Genomic DNA, 19,725 nt, shown 5'->3' with positions numbered 1-19,725 from the left:
TTGTTTTTATCATTGACTGTAACAACAGCAAGGTTAACTAGTCATGTCAATACATTTAAGACCAAACGGTTTGTTAGCCTTGTTTACTATTTCGATGTCGATTTGGATTTAAATAATATCTAGGCTTTCCTGAGGTGGTTTACATTAAAATGTACACATTAAAATAACATGAATATGATTACAAATCCCATTCCACTGTTTAGAGCCTTCAGCTACCATGTAATATTCAACCGTTCCCATCTTCATCCTCTGATAACACTATTCTGATTTCGGTGCAAATGTACTTCAAGTGGTGGCCGAGAACTTGGTTACAAGATTATAATGGTCCTGAAATCGTTTCTCCTGATGGAAAAAAAGCTCAATATAACGACTGGTCTACAGTTTGCGTGTTTATTTATTTTCTTGCGGGGCGCAAGACTGTGTCCAATGTTGCAGTATTAGGCCTACCTTTGTGGCCTTAATGTTTCAGGTTTATGCTGGATAGCAATGTGTGAGAACTAGATATGTAACATGTACGAGTCACTGCTTGATGATTTTTTTTTTTTGCCATTTTCTGTTTTACTTTTGGACCATTGTTTTACACTGAACATATTTCCAGATAGTTATAATTAGATAATATTATGGGTGTGCCACAATAAAATTTTTATGAAGAAAATGTAAGTTAGATCTCATAGACATAACATTTTATTTTAATTAAGAGAATGCACCGGAATCACTTAAGACACGAGTTCTCAGAAGCCCAGGACCGCCTGCCCTCAGCGGAGCCTCTTGATGGGGATGGGTATGGTGAGGAAGTCGTCCGCCAAGACCACCTCCGTGCCCGCGTCCCGCAGCGCCTCCTCGGCCTGCCTCCTCAGTTCCACCACGTCGTCGTCGTCGCCGTCGCCGTCGCCCTCCACGCGCAGGCTGAGCGGTCTGTACCGCTGGCTGAAGTGGTAGAGCACCAGCTTGCGCGCCTGGCAGGCCCTCGCCACGGCAGCGGCCATGGCGGGCGTGCTGTGCCCGTGCTCCACCGCCCGCTCCCTGTGCCCGTCCGCCAGCGTGGCCTCGTGCACCAGCACGTCCGCGTCCCGGCACGCCCGCAGCGGCCCCTCCCCCACCAGCGCGCTGCAGTCGCCCAGCACGCACACCTTCCGGCCCGGGACGGCCTCCTCCAGCACCTCCTCCGGGGTCAGCACGCGCCCGCTCTCCAGCGTCACCGCCTCGCCCCCCTTCAGCCGACCGTAGACTGGCCCGGGCTTCACCCCTAAAACAGGCGACAGGGTGTCTGGATTAAAAAAAGCCTGACCCTGAACACAACAAATCCAACAACTTCATCTGAACTAGTGTTTCAAGCTTTACCTATCTCAGTTAATAACTTTTTATGCCTCCTGTTGACCAATATTCCCAGAAAGAAAACAGAACATTTTCTGAAATTGCCAAGGCAGGGTCAGTACAGTAAAGTTTTTATTAAAAGTGGGTGGAGAACACGATTACCCAGATCCCGCAGCAGCTGCGTGTTCAGCCGCCCGGGCCGGTCCCGCTCCTGCACGGCGAACCCGAACGACGGCAGGCGGTGAAACAGGCGGAAAGCCTCCACAACGAAGCGCTCGTCCTCCAGGAGGGCGTAGCGGTCGCGGGCGGCGTCCAGCGGGATGGTCCGGCCGGGGCGCTCCTGCGGGTGCAGGCTCCCGCCGACGGAGCAGTCCGGCGCGGCGGCCGGCTGGCTCTCGGGCGGGCACTGGTCCGCGGTGGGCTCCAGCTCGTGCACGGCGTAGGGGAAGAGCAGCTGGGAGCCCGACACACTCAGGGCCACGCGCAGGAAGTGCCTCAGGCCCCGGGGGCCGTAGATGTCCACGCACGCGGGAGGCTGTGCGGGGGAAGGGCTGAGGTTGAGACTGACGGTGCACAGCAACCCCGGAAGTCCAAAGAGGTGGTCGCCATGCAAGTGAGTGATGAACACCTTGGTGATCCGACCTGAAGGACAAGCGAATACAGCAATAGCATCATCCAGTGCAGTGGTTCTCAAATTCGGTCCTGGGGGACCACAGTGTATGCTGCTTTTCATTCCAACCTCATCTGCAATCCCAGAATTTTAACAAGCTGTTAATTTTCTTAATTATGTGCTTTTCATGTTTTAGAGCTGGGGTCCCCAGTCTTATCCAGAAAGGGCCAGTGTGGGTGCACACACCTGATTCTAATCAACCACTAGAGTCCTTGCTAAGCACGTTGATTAGTAGAATCAGGTGTGTGCACCCAGCAATTGGAAGAACACAACGTTACATGTTAGTGTCAGAATTGTGGACCAAGGTTAACGGTACGTATAGCGACACTTGTTTCTGGTCTGACCAAATTAGAGCACTTTTAATCGCTAACCACAGCTGAACAAAGTAAAGGTATTTAACACAAACAGCATATACGACAGAAAACGGCGAAGAGGAACTCACTGGCTTTAAGCTGACTTTTCATCAGCTGCGTTTGCGTCCCTTCTCCGCAGTCGAAGAGCCAGCAGTCTCCCTCGGTCCGGAGAACGAGAGCTGAGGCTCCACGGTGCGGAGACGGGTATGCTGAACCCGTACCTAGGAACGTCAGGTCCATAGTCATGATTTTAACAAGCGCTGTAACTTCGCTATAAAACTAGCGATATCATCTGCAAATTAGCCACATCGTCAGATACGTCTTGCTGGCCAGCGTTTCTCAGGTTATTGGATAGCCTGCCAGCTATTTTACTAACAATCTAGCAAGCCAGTTTAAACGAATCTATGCACGCAAGACACGTTGAGAAAATCTTCCAGAACTGAAGTCGTTGGCCAACTATTCTGTGCCTTAGCATGTTAGCAAGCAAACTAAACCTCCCGTAAGCCAGCCTGGAAGTTAGCATCTGTTTGGTGGCTTACTCCATGCTGTATAATTACGGTTTGAATGGTATTACTATCTAAACTAGTCAGCATCTAAACAAATAATTTACAAAATTGTAAGTAATTCTGCGCATCATGTAGAGCTGCTGTCCTGCATAGTTAATAACAGACTTGTGTATACACTGCTGCCACCTACTGCACAGGAGGTTGCACTACAGTGGACCGTGGTTCTTTGAAAAGGAGATTTCCACCTCAATAGAATAAATCCACACGAACGTGGACTATCACTTACAGGACTGTTGCATCATCAAAAACACTGCACAGTGTGGTTGCAGGAATCACAATAAAATAAGACATATGTATTAATAGGGACCCATTATTGGATTTGGGCATACTGTTATCATGTCTGTATACAGGGAGCCAAGTATGACCCTCTGTAGAATTCAGTTAAGAACTAATGGATTTTCTCTCTTCTATTATCTTTTCTTAGTTTAGTTGGAGGCAATGTACTGCAATAAATTGCAAACTGGGGCCAGCTTCACCTGCAGCGAAGTGAGAATGGGACCATGGAGCTGTTTGCTTCTATCGTGACGTGAGGTAAGGAGCTTTGCCATAAAACATCTTAAAGATCCACTGTGATGCAAATGCCCTTCCCCTGAGAGTCCTCAAGCTTCTGGATTCAAGATTCAAGCTCAAGATTCTAAAGGGAGGACTTTTACAAAGAGATACAGGCCAGCGTTTCAGGAAGTGGCATCTTAGTAGGTGCAGCTGGGCAACTGTTTGAAATGCAAACCCATCACATCAAACTGCACAGCCACGCTAAGTCTGAGGAAACCAGCCTGATTAAAATTCATGAACCCAGTCTATGAAATTAGGTTTGTTTTATGAGAAACATTGCAAATCAACCTTTATCTAGACTCTGCTTCGTAAAAATGAGTGACATTTATAAATTAAGGAAACGTAGTACTCGATGCACAGTAACAAAAATGGACAGGAATAAATGCTCAAATGCAGAAGACACGGGAGACGGAAAGTGTAAAACTAAAGTTTTAATTCAGCACTTTTACACACAGAGGACTGGAACAAACACATTCACTGATCTGGGCGTTCGTACGCCAAGGCAACAGCGCGTCACAGAAATAAGCTCCAGGAACACACCGGACAAACGCACAGCACACTGCCGCGGGTTCGAGAGGGGAGTCAGGAGACAGGGAGGTTCAATACCACAGAGCTGTCAGGGCACTTACAGTAAAACTGCAGCAGGCACAATAATAATAATAATAATAATAATAATAATAATAATAAATCTACATGAGACATCACAACATATCCACGTTAGCAGGGTGGTCTTACGAATGGGACGTTTACCAAAACATCTTAAGCCCTTATGTCTGACAGGGCTCAGCTGAGTCAAAAGATTCGATTCAACTCTAGTCATATTGGTCCACCCCACTGATGGTGCTGGTTAGAGATCTGTGAATTTGCGCAGGCCAATTCACTCTCCAACCATGAATCCACAGTGCTATGGTCCACATGCCATCTGACAGGAGAGGGATACATATGAAAAAAACTGCGAAGGGACCGAAACAGTGTGGAACAAATGTAATAAATGGAGATAAGGTCAATCCTGGCTCATCCATTTGATCATGTTTATCCATTTGATCAATATTTATTACTCACTCATTCTGCAAACTTCAGAAGCAAAATTTAAGGTGATGGGGTCTAATGATTTTTTTAAAAATCGCTCCTTCACCCCACAGAAAATTAATTGAATAAAATTATCATTTAAGTGCCAAGAGAGAGGAATTGAGCTCTGTGAATGGTGACTTTGGATGGCAACAAAGGTACTTCAGAAAGTACACGCAAGAAAAAGCATTTAAGAGGCAGAAGCTGGAACAGGCTGTGCGGTGTGGAACTGCAGCCATCATGAGCCCTATGATATCACAAAGCAGTTTATTTTTTATTTCTATAACAATAGGACACTATAATCACCAATGCTATATTAGTGTGAAGTGCTTCACGTGACAGTTAACTCTTTACCTTGTGCGTTTTGTGTACATTTGAATAACCTAGGTCAGTACATCGACTCAAACAAATAAAATAGCTGCAATATGGACACATCTAGATTGAACAGTTCAGTTATACGCATCACAGAACTATGCAGAAGTGAGTCAAGTTTAACCGTGAAAGTAACGAACAGGAAGAGACGCATGGAAAGTCATTCCTTGTGTATTTGTGTTCAGACAGAAGGGTCTTTAAATGGTAGCTATTTGAGACACTGCTCGCAATAATGCTTCCGGGACTGTTAATCATCCATTTGTTTCTGCGGCAACAAAGAGGGTCACAGAGTCACAACGGTCACAGATCAATCATAAAAATGCACTGTATTAGGGTCTCATTAAAACAGGGTGGCGTTTCACACACACACACACACACGCGCCATTCTTCAAGCCCTAGCCCTGCACATGGGCCTGCACTTCACACATCAGGTTATCTGAGATAAGTGCATTAATAAGGAACGCTGTCCACATGCCCTTTGCGTAATCAGAACTGCCTGCATGCGGACTGAGAGGGGGAATATCCCACTGCTGTACATTTAGGGAATACAGGGTCTCAGCTTCATAACACAACCAATAAGCAGAGGGAATCTAGGTCCCTCTCCAACTTACTCTTTCTGTCAGTTGCTTCACCAGAGGCACAACACAGGATAAAATATTCTAAGATATTAATCTTTGAACACAAAATGCACAACGATGTGAATTCAGTTTTTCAACACAAATAATTAAAAACGTCTTTTTCCACGCGATGTAAGGGACCTTACGGCTGGAGTGGTGTTACGGGACGAACGTCTTTCCCTTCAGGTGCGATTAAGGTCACATCCCTAATGTGAAACATTTTAACGTAAAAACCAAAAAGGGGCAAAATAGAGGAGTTATTCTCCAACACAACATCAGCAGTGTTTACAGTTACAGAAGGTTGACACCAACAACACAAACTATGGCAAAGTAACTATGGCAACAAAAAAAACAGGAGTGGTCATGGACTTCATAGGCCCTTGTTCTATGGCTAGCCCAAGTGAGTGTATCATAGCAACAAAGCTACTCCGTAGATCCTTCTCCCCTCTTTCCCTTTCTCCTTCCCACCCATCCCCCTCTTCTACTACTCCTTTTTTCCCTGCTTATTCTGGAGCCTCCTCCCCCCGTTCGGACCCTCTACTCGATGTTGGGGGGCGTTTGGGCCTGGGTGGGCCAGTCGAAGACGTCGGGCAGGAAGGAGTCGTAGTGGGTGTCCCACACGGTGGCCCTGACGTAGCTGTCCTTGTCCAGGGGCTCTGGGTAGTGGAAGGCCATGCCTTTGGCGTACAGGTACTGCGCCACCTGCCAGTGGAGCGAAAGGGGCGGAGTTACTAAGGAGAAGGGGCCTAGGGTTACAGCACACACACTGGATACATTCACAGTTCCTTTCCACACTAGCCCCGCCTACTCCTGCTGGTGACACTAGAGTGGGTGGGGCTAGCATTACAGCACACACAACAGGACCTGTTCACGGTTCCTTTCCACACTAGCCCCGCCCCCTCCTGCTGGTGAGACCGGAGGAGGCGGGGCTCCCTGACCGTGGGAGCCCAATGCTGACCTTGACAGCCATGTGGATGGACACCTCCCGGATGTTGGACAGAGGAGGGTACAGCCGGCCCTGACTCAGGTCCTCATCCGTCAGCTGCCCCGCCAGCGTCTGCGTGCAGTCAGAGAGAGTAAGAGTACTGTGTCATGTGACATGCAGAGAGTGAGAGAGAGAGGCAGAAGGAGAGAGAAAGACAGAAACAGACAGAGACACACACGCACACACCCCCCCTCCTGAACACACACGTTTTAATGCTCCAGAGAGAGTGAGGACCACATGGTGCACTGACCTTGGCGGCCTCCAGGAAGACCGTGTCGCTGATGTGTCTGACACCACTGAGGATCACAGCCAGAGCCACCCCTGTGACACACAACAGCCCACTCAGCTAATCAGCCTCAGAACGGCTACATTCACGCTCGCAGTAGAAAGAAGCGTCAGCCTCAAAACGGCTACATTTTGACACATTTCACCACATGCAGAATACAGGAAACACGTTATCACAAATGACAGTCAAACAGCCAGAAGGCCTCTCTCACCGGGGAAGATGTAGGCGTTGTTGCCCTGTCCAGGTGTGAGAGTGCGCCCGTCGCTAAGGGTTACGGGGCCAAACGGGCTTCCGCTCGCAAACAGGCACCGCCCCTAAATGCAAAGCACGGGAGGCGAGGGTTAGCGTGCGGGCGTGCACCTGGCCTGACAGGTGTGCCCGGTACGCAGGGGTATGCCCGTGTGTGTGTGTGTGTGTGTGTGTGTGAGAGGGAGAGTGTGTGTGTGTACGTGTGTGTGTGAGAGTGTGTGTGAGAGGGAGAGTGTGTGTGTACATGTGTGTGTTTACCTGTGTGAACGTATAGGCATCTTCCGCAGAGCACTCGGCCTTGGTTGTGGGGTTGCTCAGGGCGAAGATGATTGGCCGCTCGTTCAGAGAGCCCATGGCTGTGAGCACTTCCTTGGTGAAGAGTCGGCCGGCCCCGGACACACCTGTGAATGAGCGGGACAAAGGACAAAGATCAGGCCACAGGCAGAAAAGAGACTCAAGATCCTTCACTGCCACACAACACAGACGGTGGCGTTTGTTTTGGGACATGGCAATAGCTACAGTATAGAGTATATAAAAGTACGATCAGCAGTCAATCAATATTCAGTCTGTATGAATCACAGTTGATGGGAGGGGGAGACTACCCAGCACGCCAGAGAACGACAGCGTGGCGGCGCGTCGGGTTCCTCACCGATGATGGCGGTCGGTTTGATTACGTTGACGGCGTCCAGGAAGCTCTGAACATCGCCCGGGCCGGGGTGCACAAACGCCTCCTGGTTGCTGTCCGTTGCCTGTTCTCGACCCTACGGACACACACACACAAACAGAGTGGGGTCAGCTGCAGGCTAAGGGGCGGGGTCAGCATCGTCAGCCCCTCCCCCTCCCCCGCTGACGCTCACCTGCACCAGCAGGCCGTACTTGTCGAACATCCAGATCTTCTTCCTGGCATCGGCCTGTGACGTGCCCCCCTCCATCATTGCCATGACGATCAAGTTGGCGATACCCAGGGCGGCCTGTAGAAAGTGTCAATCGCACAGTTACAGGGTGTGTGTACAGGGTATATAATGACAGTTACAGGGTGTGTGTACAGGGTATATAATGACAGTTACAGGGCGTGTGTACAGGGTGTATAATGAGTTACAGGGTGTGTGTACAGGGTATATAATGACAGTTACAGCGTGTGTGTACAGGGTATATAATGACAGTTACAGGGTGTGTGTACAGGGTATATAATGACAGACGGGTGTAATAGGCTGCATGTATAGGGTAGGTAATGACAGTTACAGAGCTATTATGTACAGGGTATATAATGACAGTTACAGGGTGTGTGTACAGGGTATATAATGACAGTTACAGGGTGTGTGTACAGGGCGTATAATGACAGTTACAGGATGTGTGTACAGGGTGTATAATGACAGTTACAGGTCGTGTGTACAGGGTATATAATGACAGTTACAGGGCGTGTGTACAGGGTGTATAATGACAGTTACAGGGCGTGTGTACATGGTATATAATGACAGTTACAGGGTGTGTGTACAGGGTATATAATGACAGACGGGTGTACTAGGGTGCATGTATAGGGTAGGTAATGACAGTTACAGGGCGTGTGTACCTCTCCAGCCCCCAGGAAGAGGACTCTGTGTTCGCTGATGGGCTTCCCAATGGCCCTCTGTGCAGCCAGCAGCCCAGCCAGAGCCACAGACGCGGTCCCTGAACACAAAGCAAACGCAGCGCGACACGTCTAATTACGCCTCCCTGTGTGCACGCGGGTGTCTGCGGATGTCATTACATTTCCACGTGTTTGTCTTTCTGCTGCTGCAGAATTTCCAACACATTTCTGTTTGGCAGACAGTTAGGAAGCAGTTCTGCTGGAAGGTGTCCCATTTCTCTGCCAGAACACGTGGGATTATTTACAGCTCTTTGCAAAATGACAGCCCGTTTGTACAGTAGCCCTGTTCAATATCTGTGTACGTGTGGCTGTGTGGCAGGCTGCAGTGCAGCCTCCAGCGAGCGTGACCTCTGACCTTGGATGTCATCGTTGAAGGTGCAGTACTTCTCGCGGTACTTGCGCAGGAAGCGGAAGGCGTTGTGGTTCCCGAAGTCCTCGAACTGGATGAGCGTGCTCTGACCGTACTTCTGCACCACCGCCTCCATGAACTCGTCGATCAGGTCGTCGTAGAGCTGCGAGCGGTCGCGCTTCTGGTACAGGCCCATGTAGAAGGGGTCCTTCAGCAGCGTCTGCGAGGGGGCGGGGGGGGGGGGGAGAGGGCCGGGGTTACGGAACTCTACAGCACATTCCATTACACTCACTTAGCAGAGGCTCTGATCCACAGCAACTCACACTGAGACTTGGAACCTATTCTTCTGAGTGACTATGTATAACAGGGCTGCCCAACCCTGTTCCTGGAGATCTCTACTGTCCTGTAGGTTTTCACTCCAGCCCTAGCAAAGCACACCTCACTCAACAGCTATCTATGCCAACAAAGAACCAAAACGCTTACCCAGAATACATATAGATAACATTCAGCCCGTAATGAGCTGTAGAGAAGATAAGAGCACTAGGCGATGGGGGGATATTTTATTACTGTTCCCAGCCACAGCTGAACACCTTCAGACTGGCAGGAGTAAACGTTAATGCAGACTGAAGGGCGTCATGTCCATTAGTGAGCATCGCAAGCCTATAGCAGCTCGCTAAAGTGTGTGTGTGTGTGCGTGAGAGAGAGAGAGTGGGTGTGTGTGTAAGAGAGAGAGAGTGTTTGTGTGTGTCTGTCTGCGCTCACCTCGTTGTCGGTGCCCACGTCGATGCAGACGGGCAGGCAGCTCTCGGGCCGAATGCCAGCGCAGGCCGTGTACAGGCAGAGCTTGCCCACGGGGATGCCCATGCCGTACACCCCGAGGTCCCCCAGGCCCAGGATCCGCTCGCCGTCCGTCACCACCACCGCCTGCGCCGGAGCCAAACCGAACCGCACGCGGGATTAGTACTCTTAAGAACGCGTTTACTGTGACGGGCTGAGAGGCCCAAACATGGTCTCAGTGCTAAGTCATTATTTTCATTTGATTTTTCAAGCTGTCAATCAAATTTTATTTATATTGCACAATTTGTAATTTACATGTAATTTACAAAACTAAGACAGAAACAGGAAGCAAATGCTCTGTGAACACAAAGGCCTCATTAATGACAAAAAGAGTGTGTTCTCTGAACCAACGACGCAATTATTTTTAAACATACGAGGACAATGTTCACGGTCCACTAGAGCCTAGCTTACATTCGGTCTGCAGTCTTCCCCATGGATAGATCTGACCCACAAACCCACAAACAAATTCAGCCCTCAGGAGGGCATTGTCTGTTCCGCTTTGCACTCAGTGACCCGAAACCAAAACCCCCCCCAACGCTCTGCAAACCCACGTGAGAGAGAGCAGTGACTTAATTAAAAACATTTTAAAAACCGCTATCAGCCTGGTCATTGGACTGTAGTTGCAAGCCAGCAGCAGCCTGTGGAGTGATGAGACCTCCAGCACCTCCCCCCGTCCCCCCGTCCCCCCGTCCGGACCCACCTTCACGTTGCTCTCCGGCCAGTTGTCCAGGATGGAGCGGACGTGGCCGCGGTCCAGGATGGATATGAACAGGCCCCTGCGGACGAAGCGAGGCGTCGGTCAGACACAGGAAACGCGCGGCGCGTGACGTCACGTGGTTCGGGGGTGGAGTCGGGGCCTGTGACGGGGGGCGGGGCTTACTTGGGCCGGCGGAAGATGTGGCCGTACTGCGTGCAGGCCAGGCCCACTGTGGGCGTGTACACTATGGGCATCAGCTTCTCGATGTCCTCCATCAGCACGCGGTAGAACAACCGCTCGTTACGCTCCTGAATCCCCATCAGGTAGACGTACCTGGAAACACAGCAAAAGCAATTCCCTGTTATATTTTTATTTGTTTTATTTAGCATTAACTAACTGACTGTTACCATTCTCCAGCTAGCCTGCTAGCTGGATTAACGCTATTCATTTTTATTAGCCAAGCACACTAACACTAACCTTCTTTACTAAAACACAGATATTAATTAGATTGCCTGGAAAAGAGATTAAATGAAAGGCATGAATGGGAAGTCTTTGGTCTCAAGCTGGCTGTCGCTACGTACACTGCTACGTTGAGAATGGCGTGCTTTCAGAGCGAAATCTAACGCAAGCACTGAACAGCTGATTCTCTGACCCAGATTAAACTGCACACCACCCTCCACAGCACCTGAGGCATCCGCAGTGCTGCAGGGAAACGAACACGACCGGGCGTCTCTCTCACGACACGTTAGCATACTATGAATACAAATGTAGCATTTTTTACATTCCATTACATCCCTGCTAACCCAAAACGTTCTCATAATGCTGCCGGAACGTGTTGTCAATGCTACACCGTTTCCCTGACACGGCAGCTACATTGTGAGGACGTTTTGTGTGTTAGCAGGACTTCTGCTGGAAATCTGAACCGAGGACCTTATGAATGGGAAAACTGCTCACTGTACACAGCTGCTTAAAAAAACCAGTTGGCCTATAAATAGCGGAAGTGTTATTTGAGACAAGCTGCTCTCCAATGTGGGGGGGGGGGGGCCTCACTTCTCCAGGGGGTCGGTCATTTTGTCCAGGTTCCTCTGGAAGCGCAGGGCCTGGATGTCCTGCGTCTCGATCTTGGGGGGCAGCAGCCCGTGCAGTCCCAGAATCTGCCTCTCCTTCAGGGAAAAGGCCATGCCCTGGAGAGAGAGAGGAAAAGAGCGAGGGAGGAGGGAGGGGGGTGTGAGAGGAAGAGAGTGAGAGCAAGTGAAAGGCAGAGGGAGAGAGAGAGAGAGTTTACAAATTATTCATTTTTGCTGATGTATCGGGGTACAGTTTGCCAATATTTGCAAGTTGCTTCCCACCATTCTGAATTTGATTGTGATTTTCAGAAAGCCGAACCACAGGCAGCGCTGCTAACGATGTTAGCGGTGCTGGAGGACAGCCATACCGAGCGGGGCCTTCACCAGGAGCTGTCCTGGCCTGGCTAAAGCGACAGTGGGGTCAGTGTTTCTCTGGGGGACAGGCCGACTCGGCTGGACCGAGCAGACGCAGACTGGCCGCTGGACGGGTAAGACCCACGCCGGTTTGTACTGGACACACTCGGGACACCACCGCAGCCGGGCCCAAGCGATTTTGGTACGCTTTGAGACCTGTTAGTTGGCCCCCTTTTTAAATGAGTTGTCACCCAAGCATGGTCAAGGAGTTTGTGTTCCCCCCCCAGAGACTCGAACCAGCCAGAGCTCCGTTCTCCAGCAGGTCAAGCGGTTTTGGGCTGGACAAATAATGCCCCCCAGCAAAGAGATCTTCATTTAAGAATACGGATTTGTCCTTATTGTACGCGAAGTGACACTGATGCTTAAATGATTGTCCCAGAAATCCATGAGTCATCGCGTGGTGATAATTTGAGCATTCCGTCTACCGCGAGCTTCCCTCACCACATCCCGCGCATTTGTACGCACACGCAGCGTCCGTGTGAACACACGTGCCTCTCAGGCCATAGCACCTACAGGCATGTGTGAAATCCAAAACCTGCTCTTCACTTTCGTAACAGAATCCCTGGGTCACGCGTGGAGAACCACAGCTGGGCTGGAGAGGGGGAAGGAAGGAAGGAGGAGTGTGTGAGCTGGGCTGGAGAGGGGGAAGGAAGGAGGAGTGTGTGAGCTGGGATAGAGAGGGGGAAGAAAGGAGGAGTGTGTGAGCTGGGATGGAGGGAGGGAAGGAGGGTGTGTGACTCAGCACCAATAACAGCCATTCTCTTGAGAAACACCCCTCTGGAGAACCCAAACGGAGGGGGGGGGGGGGGGTGGCTCAGCGCATTTAGGCTTTTCTTGTTGAGGACACTGATGATGTCATCTGTGATAAACTGGGGAAATGGGGGGGGGGGGTTTCTGTACAGGGCCCCTGAATACACATGGAGCACGTTTGTTTGTCCCAGAGGGAGGGGGCACCATGACGGGGGTCTAACCAGGGAAACTGAGAAAGCTGCTTTCATCCCCAACCCCAAGCATGCCGCTGACACACTGTCACGCACTGTAGGAATGTACAGCACTATTTACTTATGGTCCAGCCCAGTCATTTGTCACTGAATGCTGGCTGTCCGGTCTAATGTGATTGGCTCAGAGACACTTGAGAGGGCCGAATATGACCAATCACACCGGATGACGGAAACCCCAGTGCCTATGACCACATCGATGACTACAAACCGTTGCCTGGCGCACGCATCAGAAGCGCACATCTCCACGGTAACACACGTGAATCATTTGCAGCACACATGTCAGAGGAATGACCCGCACACTGCACAGTCATCCTGAACAGACTCAAAGGTCTGACTTCCACAGATGAGAGGAATAAGGAGCACGGGAATACATGTTTACGAGAAAAGCATTATCATCGGAACGACTGCTGAAAATAGCCGTTTATCAGCTGTTTACATAACAGCCACTGAGAGGAGACACTTCAGACCTTTTTTCCTGTTAAATTTCTGAGCTGTTGCAATCAAAACTTAAGACTGGTGCACTGATGGTCAGATTAGATGCAAAGGCAAGGCCAGCAGCTGTTGTGTGGGTGACCTCTCTCCACACCGCATATTCGACCAACCGAATTTACATTTTCACAACGCGGGACGGGGAGCTGGAGACAGGGGGGCAGCTGGCCTTTATGGCAAGGGGGGGCGGGGGGGGTGTGGTGATAAAACAGTCCTGGTTTCTCCACGTGACCCTCTCCACACCGCACATTCAGCGACCAAATTTACATTTTCACAACACTGGACGAGGAGCTGGAGACAGGGGGGCAGCTGGTCTTTCTGGCGGGGGGGGGCTGGTGATAAAATGACCCCGGGGGAGCGAGGCGCTGTGAGGGAACGTTCCGGGGCGCCTGGTGGTGGCAGGGAAGCTCGTCTGTGCGCCGGGTGCACCAGCTGTCCTCCAGCTTTCCAAGGTCCAGAGTTCAGCCGTTCCATCCGACGCGGGGGACGAGGACCACAAAGCTCCCAGAATTCCACAGCTGACCCCGCCTCCCTCTCCTTGTTTCAAGGGCAAGTGGTACGACTGCACCGAATGGAGCAAGGTCCATTCTAACTCTGACCGCCGTCACTGCTGGTGACTGAAAGCAGTGGGGTTCTAGAACACTGAGTTAGAATTCCGAAAGAACATTCCAAAAGGACTCTGCTCCTCAGAGGGTGAAGCAGGCTCCCTGGCCAGGAGGGCCCTTACCTTGTTGGTGCGCGGGTTGAGCATCAGCGGCTTGCCCTTCTCCTTGGTGTGCGCCCAGCGGCACACGCCGACGCACGGCCGCGCCGCCGCGCGCAGTCTGGACAGCATGGCTCACCGCAGCCGGATCTGGGGTCAGAGGTCACGAGAGGACACAAAGTCACGTGATGTCACGATATCAATGTGCAGGCGAGGCTCGTATATCCCAGACCGGTGTCCCTCAAACCCTGATCCTGGAGGGCCGCTGCGTGAAAGTATGAGTTAGAGACCGCTGTTCTAGTAAGCAGATGCATGGTTTTGCCAAAAACTACCAGAACAGGTGTGAGTTTCGACAAATCATTAAAATGATAAAAGGTACACAAAATCCAAATTGCACTTCACATGAGAAATAGAAGTTCTCCAGCATGAGCTTGTACAATACTTCATTTGACAGATGGTCCACAGCCATGAGTGAGATGTGCAAATTAAGAGCCTCTGAAGATCTGTGTAATCCTCTTTAAAACAGGACGAGCAAACGAAAGAGAAAACAACCAGACAGAGGTTAAGAATTACCATCCCCCTCCCCCCCCCCCCCGCATTGATAATTCATTTAGAAACTAATCTCAATTCGCAGCAGTGCCAAAGGCTAGTGCTAGCACACATGCAGGAAGTGAGTGCAGCTCGCATTCGGAGGGCGGAGTTTCATAAGCCAGCAGTACAACACAACGTATGTAAAAACACAAATACAAATATTTAACCTTATTTTTACCCATTTTTCTTGAAGAGGAGCACTTACTTTAAAGACTTAAAATACCAAGGAAACGATAAAGCAGTTGAATGCCCAGCTCACCAAGAATGTGAAGCATAATTAAATTTCTTGTCATGTGCAGCCAGTGAGTGAGAAATTTCCCAGTTGTGCTCCCTTCAAGCAAATAACTTCCCTTTCCTTTGGGAAGGAACAAGAGGCACACTATCAAAATCAATGTAGCACATTAAAAAAATACAAAAACAAAGCACTCAGAATATCAATAATAACGTGCTGGAAAATGAAAGAAAGGCATAATTCTGTATTGACAAAAAAGAAACTGTTATGAGAACTGCTGGGTCTACTGCTCAAAAAGAACATTTTCATATCCAGCCGGGGTTTTTCCTGGCATGAAAAGGGTCACCGTAGGGTCATCGTTCCCATTTAACCATTTCCCGTCTTCCATTTTTTTCCGCATTGGCGCTCGCAAATTTAGCCTTGGTGCACGCCGAAGATTCCTCTATGCAGGAAAAACGCTGAGTGCATGCAAGTAGCTCCCTTAAATAAGAGGAAACGCGGCTGTACCCACTTTCAGAGGAAATATGACTATTTCCTGTGGAACATCTCAATAACTCCATTATTATGACGAGACTTTATTAAATGTGACTAGGCTGATCTGACAAAAATTAGTATGAGCAAGAGACAAATTATAATAGATTCTATACATCTGCTAAACCTGAACGTAATTCAATGCACAGATCAATCCATTTACTAGCAAAGCACAAGCACGTGTAACAGCTTTCCAGGACGATAATTAGTATTAAATCACTGCACCCACAATTGTCTTTATTAGGGTCATGACCTTTGTTGAAAAATGAGTTTGTTATGATGAAGTGCCCCGCCCTGCTCTGGAACCCTGGAGCTGCAGATCTGTCTGTGCGCACCCATCCCTCACCCTCCTGTACCTAAATTAATCCTCATCGCCCCGAGATGTGGCACAGCCGCAGCTGCCCACACCCCACGGGGCACAGAGGACACCGCACACACACCAAAGCAACGCGGCACCTTCACCACGACAGGGTCTGGCCCTGCGACCCTCCGACTCCGCCTCCACAGCCTCAGCATCGCTGCTCACAGGGCAAACAACCACGGAACCACGACTCCCTCACTGCAGAGCTCTACGCTAACATTTTCCCCACGGAGCGCATGTGTTCCTAAGTCTAAAAATTTAGGCGCACACAAGTGCAATCACAGTTAGTACATAGATGTGCTTCTAAATGACCTTTCCGGTTACCAGTTTTCAGGATTAAATGCTCCTAAAATGTGAGCACAATAGAGCCCTGCCTCAGTGCCCCCATCTCAGAGCTGTAATCCAAGCTGGAGGTGGCACAGAGGAGGCACTCAGGGTCACAGATAATGGGTTTCAGTCTTTATCCAAAGTTCTGCACCCAAGGGTGTAACAATGTAATGAGTGATACAATGCCACCTGAGTAAGATGTAGGACACCGGATAACCCCGAGACAACCACAGAAATCTCATCTCAGACTGAACTGAAGTTTGAGAGGCTGAATTTAATATAATGGGAATGATTCTCTATTGCAGGACTACTTCACTCATCACATGCCAAGCAGTGTTCTGGCAGCGTGGACTTCCACTTCTGGAGCCAGGCTTCACCATCCCCAAGAGCTGCTACAAGTGTGGATGTACAGGCTACAGCGGAAGGAAAAACAGAATTCCACCGTGACGTCTCTGGTGTGAGTAGGCTGTGGGTTCGCAGGCGCCAAAACCGGTTCAGCGGCAGAACCTCACACACAAACGGACACCACGTGCTGTTGCCTCCATGTAAACGTACACTAATGAGCGCAAAACTGCCTCCCGCTTCAAATTCTGTTTGCGTAGACTGCATTTTATGCAGTCCAAAGAGCAGGTACAGAGAGCAAGGCTTGGCCCACAGAATGCCAGTGTACTGTAAATGTATGAAATATAATAACTCTGTCAAACATTAGTCATACCTAATCAGCAGGTGTCATCTGGCGCGGCTGAACTGGCACAGATCACTGGGGTAAACCTCTCCAGGACCGTATTATTATAAATAGGACTTAAAATTGAGCAAAGATCAAGAGCATCTGATGTTTTGGGCCTAAACAACAGCAATGTGAATACAGTTTCTACTTATATTAAGTAAATTCGTTGCACAACTCGAAAATTTTGAGTACAAACGTGTGCTATCTCCGTACGGAACTATTTGTGTTGCATGGTCAGCGACTTCTCACCTCTAGCTAGGCTACAAGCCTAAAAACAAAATGACAGCAGTTTATTTTTGGCAACAGTGACATTCTTAAAGTTCAAGCCCTGGTGATAGATTTTTTTTCCAAAGCGTCCACTGAGAAAAGGGGGATAAAACCAGAGGATAAAACCCTATTTGGACATAACTAGCTGGGCCAGGGCAGCGATACATAGCAGGGCATTTTTAGACTATTAGCTTTATTAGTTGCCATGCATGTATGGTTGTTAATCGTGCTGTCAAAACAATTTATTGTTGTCTAATGTTAAATGTGTTACAGACCACATGGATCTCGCTAATGCTTCCATTATATGAGCATTTGCTCCCGAAAACTGACGTGTGCTACCTGGAAAAATAACACGAGCATATCTACTAGCTAATTTGAATACATTAGTACGCTCCTAAAAAAATTCAGCATGTGCTCCTTGTTAAAAATGTTAGTGTAGAAACCTGGATCCAGAGATCTGAGAACGTTTTTTTTTTTCGATAAGTCACAAGATATAACGGGAAATGAAACTGCCGGTCAACTAAAATCTAGCTGATGGTTTTATGCACGAGGCTCCCCATCACTGCAGCTACAGCGCTCGCCAGCGAACTGTCAAACGGCTAAGTTACCGCCTGCCGTACGCGCACAGCAAACCGACGTCGACGAAAGGTGCATATTTATGATAGTTTTATGGGCGATATATTAGAAATATTAGCTACTGTGCCGTTGTTTGGTCTGCCATTTCTGCAGTAAATGCCTATAAAGTCAATCCGCGGTTGACTTACGCCTGTTAACCATTTAAATGAACTTACAAACGAACAAGCTAACGTTAACAGTTAGCCACCGGCGTCACGGAGGACGATGTCTTGGTATCAGGCTCCCTCATGAAAATACTTGAACCCGTCTTGCTAGAGAAGATAAAGCTATCCCGTAGTGTCGTTTATTATAACGTCAAGAACTGCGGATGTAATGAAATCACCAATCCAGTCTATCGTTCTGTTATCGAATTACCTTTTGCTGGTAAGAACAGTTAGCCAGTCATTCAAAGACTAGGGAGGGCAAAACGAAGCTTTAGAATGTCGCCAGCAGTGTATGCGCGTGAGCTTGACAATACATTTCTCACAGAAAAGGTCGTTTGTTACCTTTTTTTAGTTCATTACAGTGGTGATAGAAGTTACTAGAATTAAGTGGTACTGTGCTGTTAGCCTTTATTGATCGCTGTACAAGGTTAATGTGAAGTACCTAGCACAATCTGACAGTACTAACCCATAAAAATATACTTTGAATGGTACTTGGTCAATCGAACGGTAAATGTGAAAAACATTCGATTATAGTCAGCGGCACCGAAATTTTCTGTCACACCCTCGATAAACAGCAAAAGTCCCAGTAGAAGACTGAATTAAATCTTTAAAAGTTATATATTTTCTGAAAGCTTATCGATTCCGCTTGGCCGTAGTGAGTGAAACTAGGCGATCTGAGCATATAGTCGCTATGTAAATTACGTCAGAAGGATTCAGCCTTGTTGTTTGCTACCTAAACTTCACAGCACACTCAAATCCCTTAGCATGCTTGTAGCATGAAGTGTCTACTTTCAAAATCCATTTAAACCATTCACAAATGACTTGGGACTTTGAAGTTATAAGTCGGGATGTATCAAGTGTCCAGTGAAAATACTGACCTGGCTCTCAGTCAGAATTCTGAGAGAACCAACTGCCATAAATGACCGCGTAAAATCAACCAGTAAGAGTTATTATGATGTCACTCGTTCAGAACCCCATAAATGTAAACAGTCGAATGTTCAGTGAAATCTATCGGTTTTCGGTGCCGTCGGAGTCCCGATCTTATCATTGATGGAATTTTGGGAAAGTGCGAGCTAAAAGGCCACAAAACAGCCAATATATCACATTAATATTCCATATATGTACGATCGCTGCTCACAATACGTTAATTTAAGGCTAAACTGGTATTTTAATCACAATACTTATGCTAATTTCCGGAAATAAATTTTTCGATTGTCCTCCCTACAAAGACCGTCCGCCAGCCATCTGGCTTACAACAACGTAGCAGCAGAAATACCTCTATAGACATCTTGTCAGTTTCCAAGACATTTTATTCACAGACATTCATACAATCATATATGGTACTACGCAGCGAGAAGATATGGTAATTTGGCTAGCGATTATTGCTCACATTAGGTCTCAACTGAAAAAATCTACCCAGATAACGTTATAGAAAACCATGCGTAGGAACGCACGTTAACACGATAGCTAAAAGTTTTGATAACCGTTAGTGGCTAGTAAGCCAAGATTTACTTACCCCTGTTGTCTAATGTACAAATGCTGCGACTCTTTTTTTCTTATTACTTAGGCCACCGATGATGTACTCATTTCTAATAGCTTCGATTTTATTATACGTTGGTAAAACGGCGTAAGATCATACACTCGCTGGCTACCCAGCCAGCTGTCTTCACTGAGAAGACAGCAAGACAAGCCGC

General features: G+C 48.5%; 2 protein-coding genes across 2 annotated transcripts; both read right to left on the bottom strand.

The window, feature by feature from the left end:
- Positions 1–376: 376 nt before the first annotated feature.
- Positions 377–3,009, bottom strand: elac1 (elaC ribonuclease Z 1). Its single transcript, XM_035379419.1, has 3 exons — positions 2,427–3,009; positions 1,477–1,956; positions 377–1,246 (listed from the first exon to the last, which is right to left on the bottom strand). Exons 1-3 carry the CDS (start codon positions 2,581–2,583, stop codon positions 756–758), a joined length of 1,128 nt encoding a protein of 375 aa, XP_035235310.1. The 5' UTR covers positions 2,584–3,009; the 3' UTR covers positions 377–755.
- Positions 3,010–3,871: 862 nt separating this feature from the next.
- On the bottom strand, positions 3,872–19,725 carry me2 (malic enzyme 2, NAD(+)-dependent, mitochondrial). The gene is made up of 15 exons (XM_035379798.1): positions 19,548–19,725; positions 14,241–14,366; positions 11,593–11,726; positions 10,726–10,875; positions 10,546–10,621; positions 9,771–9,932; positions 9,015–9,228; positions 8,603–8,700; positions 7,890–8,003; positions 7,682–7,793; positions 7,291–7,433; positions 6,995–7,097; positions 6,748–6,818; positions 6,471–6,569; positions 3,872–6,214 (listed from the first exon to the last, which is right to left on the bottom strand). The coding sequence occupies exons 2-15, from the start codon at positions 14,346–14,348 to the stop codon at positions 6,050–6,052; spliced, it is 1,749 nt and encodes a 582-aa protein (XP_035235689.1). The 5' UTR covers positions 14,349–14,366; positions 19,548–19,725; the 3' UTR covers positions 3,872–6,049.

The sequence above is a fragment of the Anguilla anguilla genome, chromosome 10 (assembly GCF_013347855.1).
Source record: "Anguilla anguilla isolate fAngAng1 chromosome 10, fAngAng1.pri, whole genome shotgun sequence".
Lineage (NCBI taxonomy): Eukaryota > Metazoa > Chordata > Actinopteri > Anguilliformes > Anguillidae > Anguilla > Anguilla anguilla.
This window is presented reverse-complemented; position numbering and strand designations above follow the sequence as displayed.

What these genes read in the sequence shown, in the direction of transcription:
- elac1 (XM_035379419.1), bottom strand. Translation starts at nt 2,583, where the DNA reads ATGACTATGGACCTGACGTTCCTAGGTACGGGTTCAGCATACCCGTCT. An exon ending in GAAAAGTCAGCTTAAAGCCA is followed by an intron (nt 1,957 to 2,426) that starts GTGAGTTCCTCT and finishes CTTGTCCTTCAG; the next exon opens with GTCGGATCACCAAGGTGTTC. An exon ending in GCAGCTGCTGCGGGATCTGG is followed by an intron (nt 1,247 to 1,476) that starts GTAATCGTGTTC and finishes CGCCTGTTTTAG; the next exon opens with GGGTGAAGCCCGGGCCAGTC.
- me2 (XM_035379798.1), bottom strand. Translation starts at nt 14,348, where the DNA reads ATGCTGTCCAGACTGCGCGCGGCGGCGCGGCCGTGCGTCGGCGTGTGC. An exon ending in ATGACCGACCCCCTGGAGAA is followed by an intron (nt 10,876 to 11,592) that starts GTGAGGCCCCCC and finishes CTGTGTTTCCAG; the next exon opens with GTACGTCTACCTGATGGGGA. An exon ending in ATGCCTATACGTTCACACAG is followed by an intron (nt 7,098 to 7,290) that starts GTAAACACACAC and finishes CTTTGCATTTAG; the next exon opens with GGGCGGTGCCTGTTTGCGAG.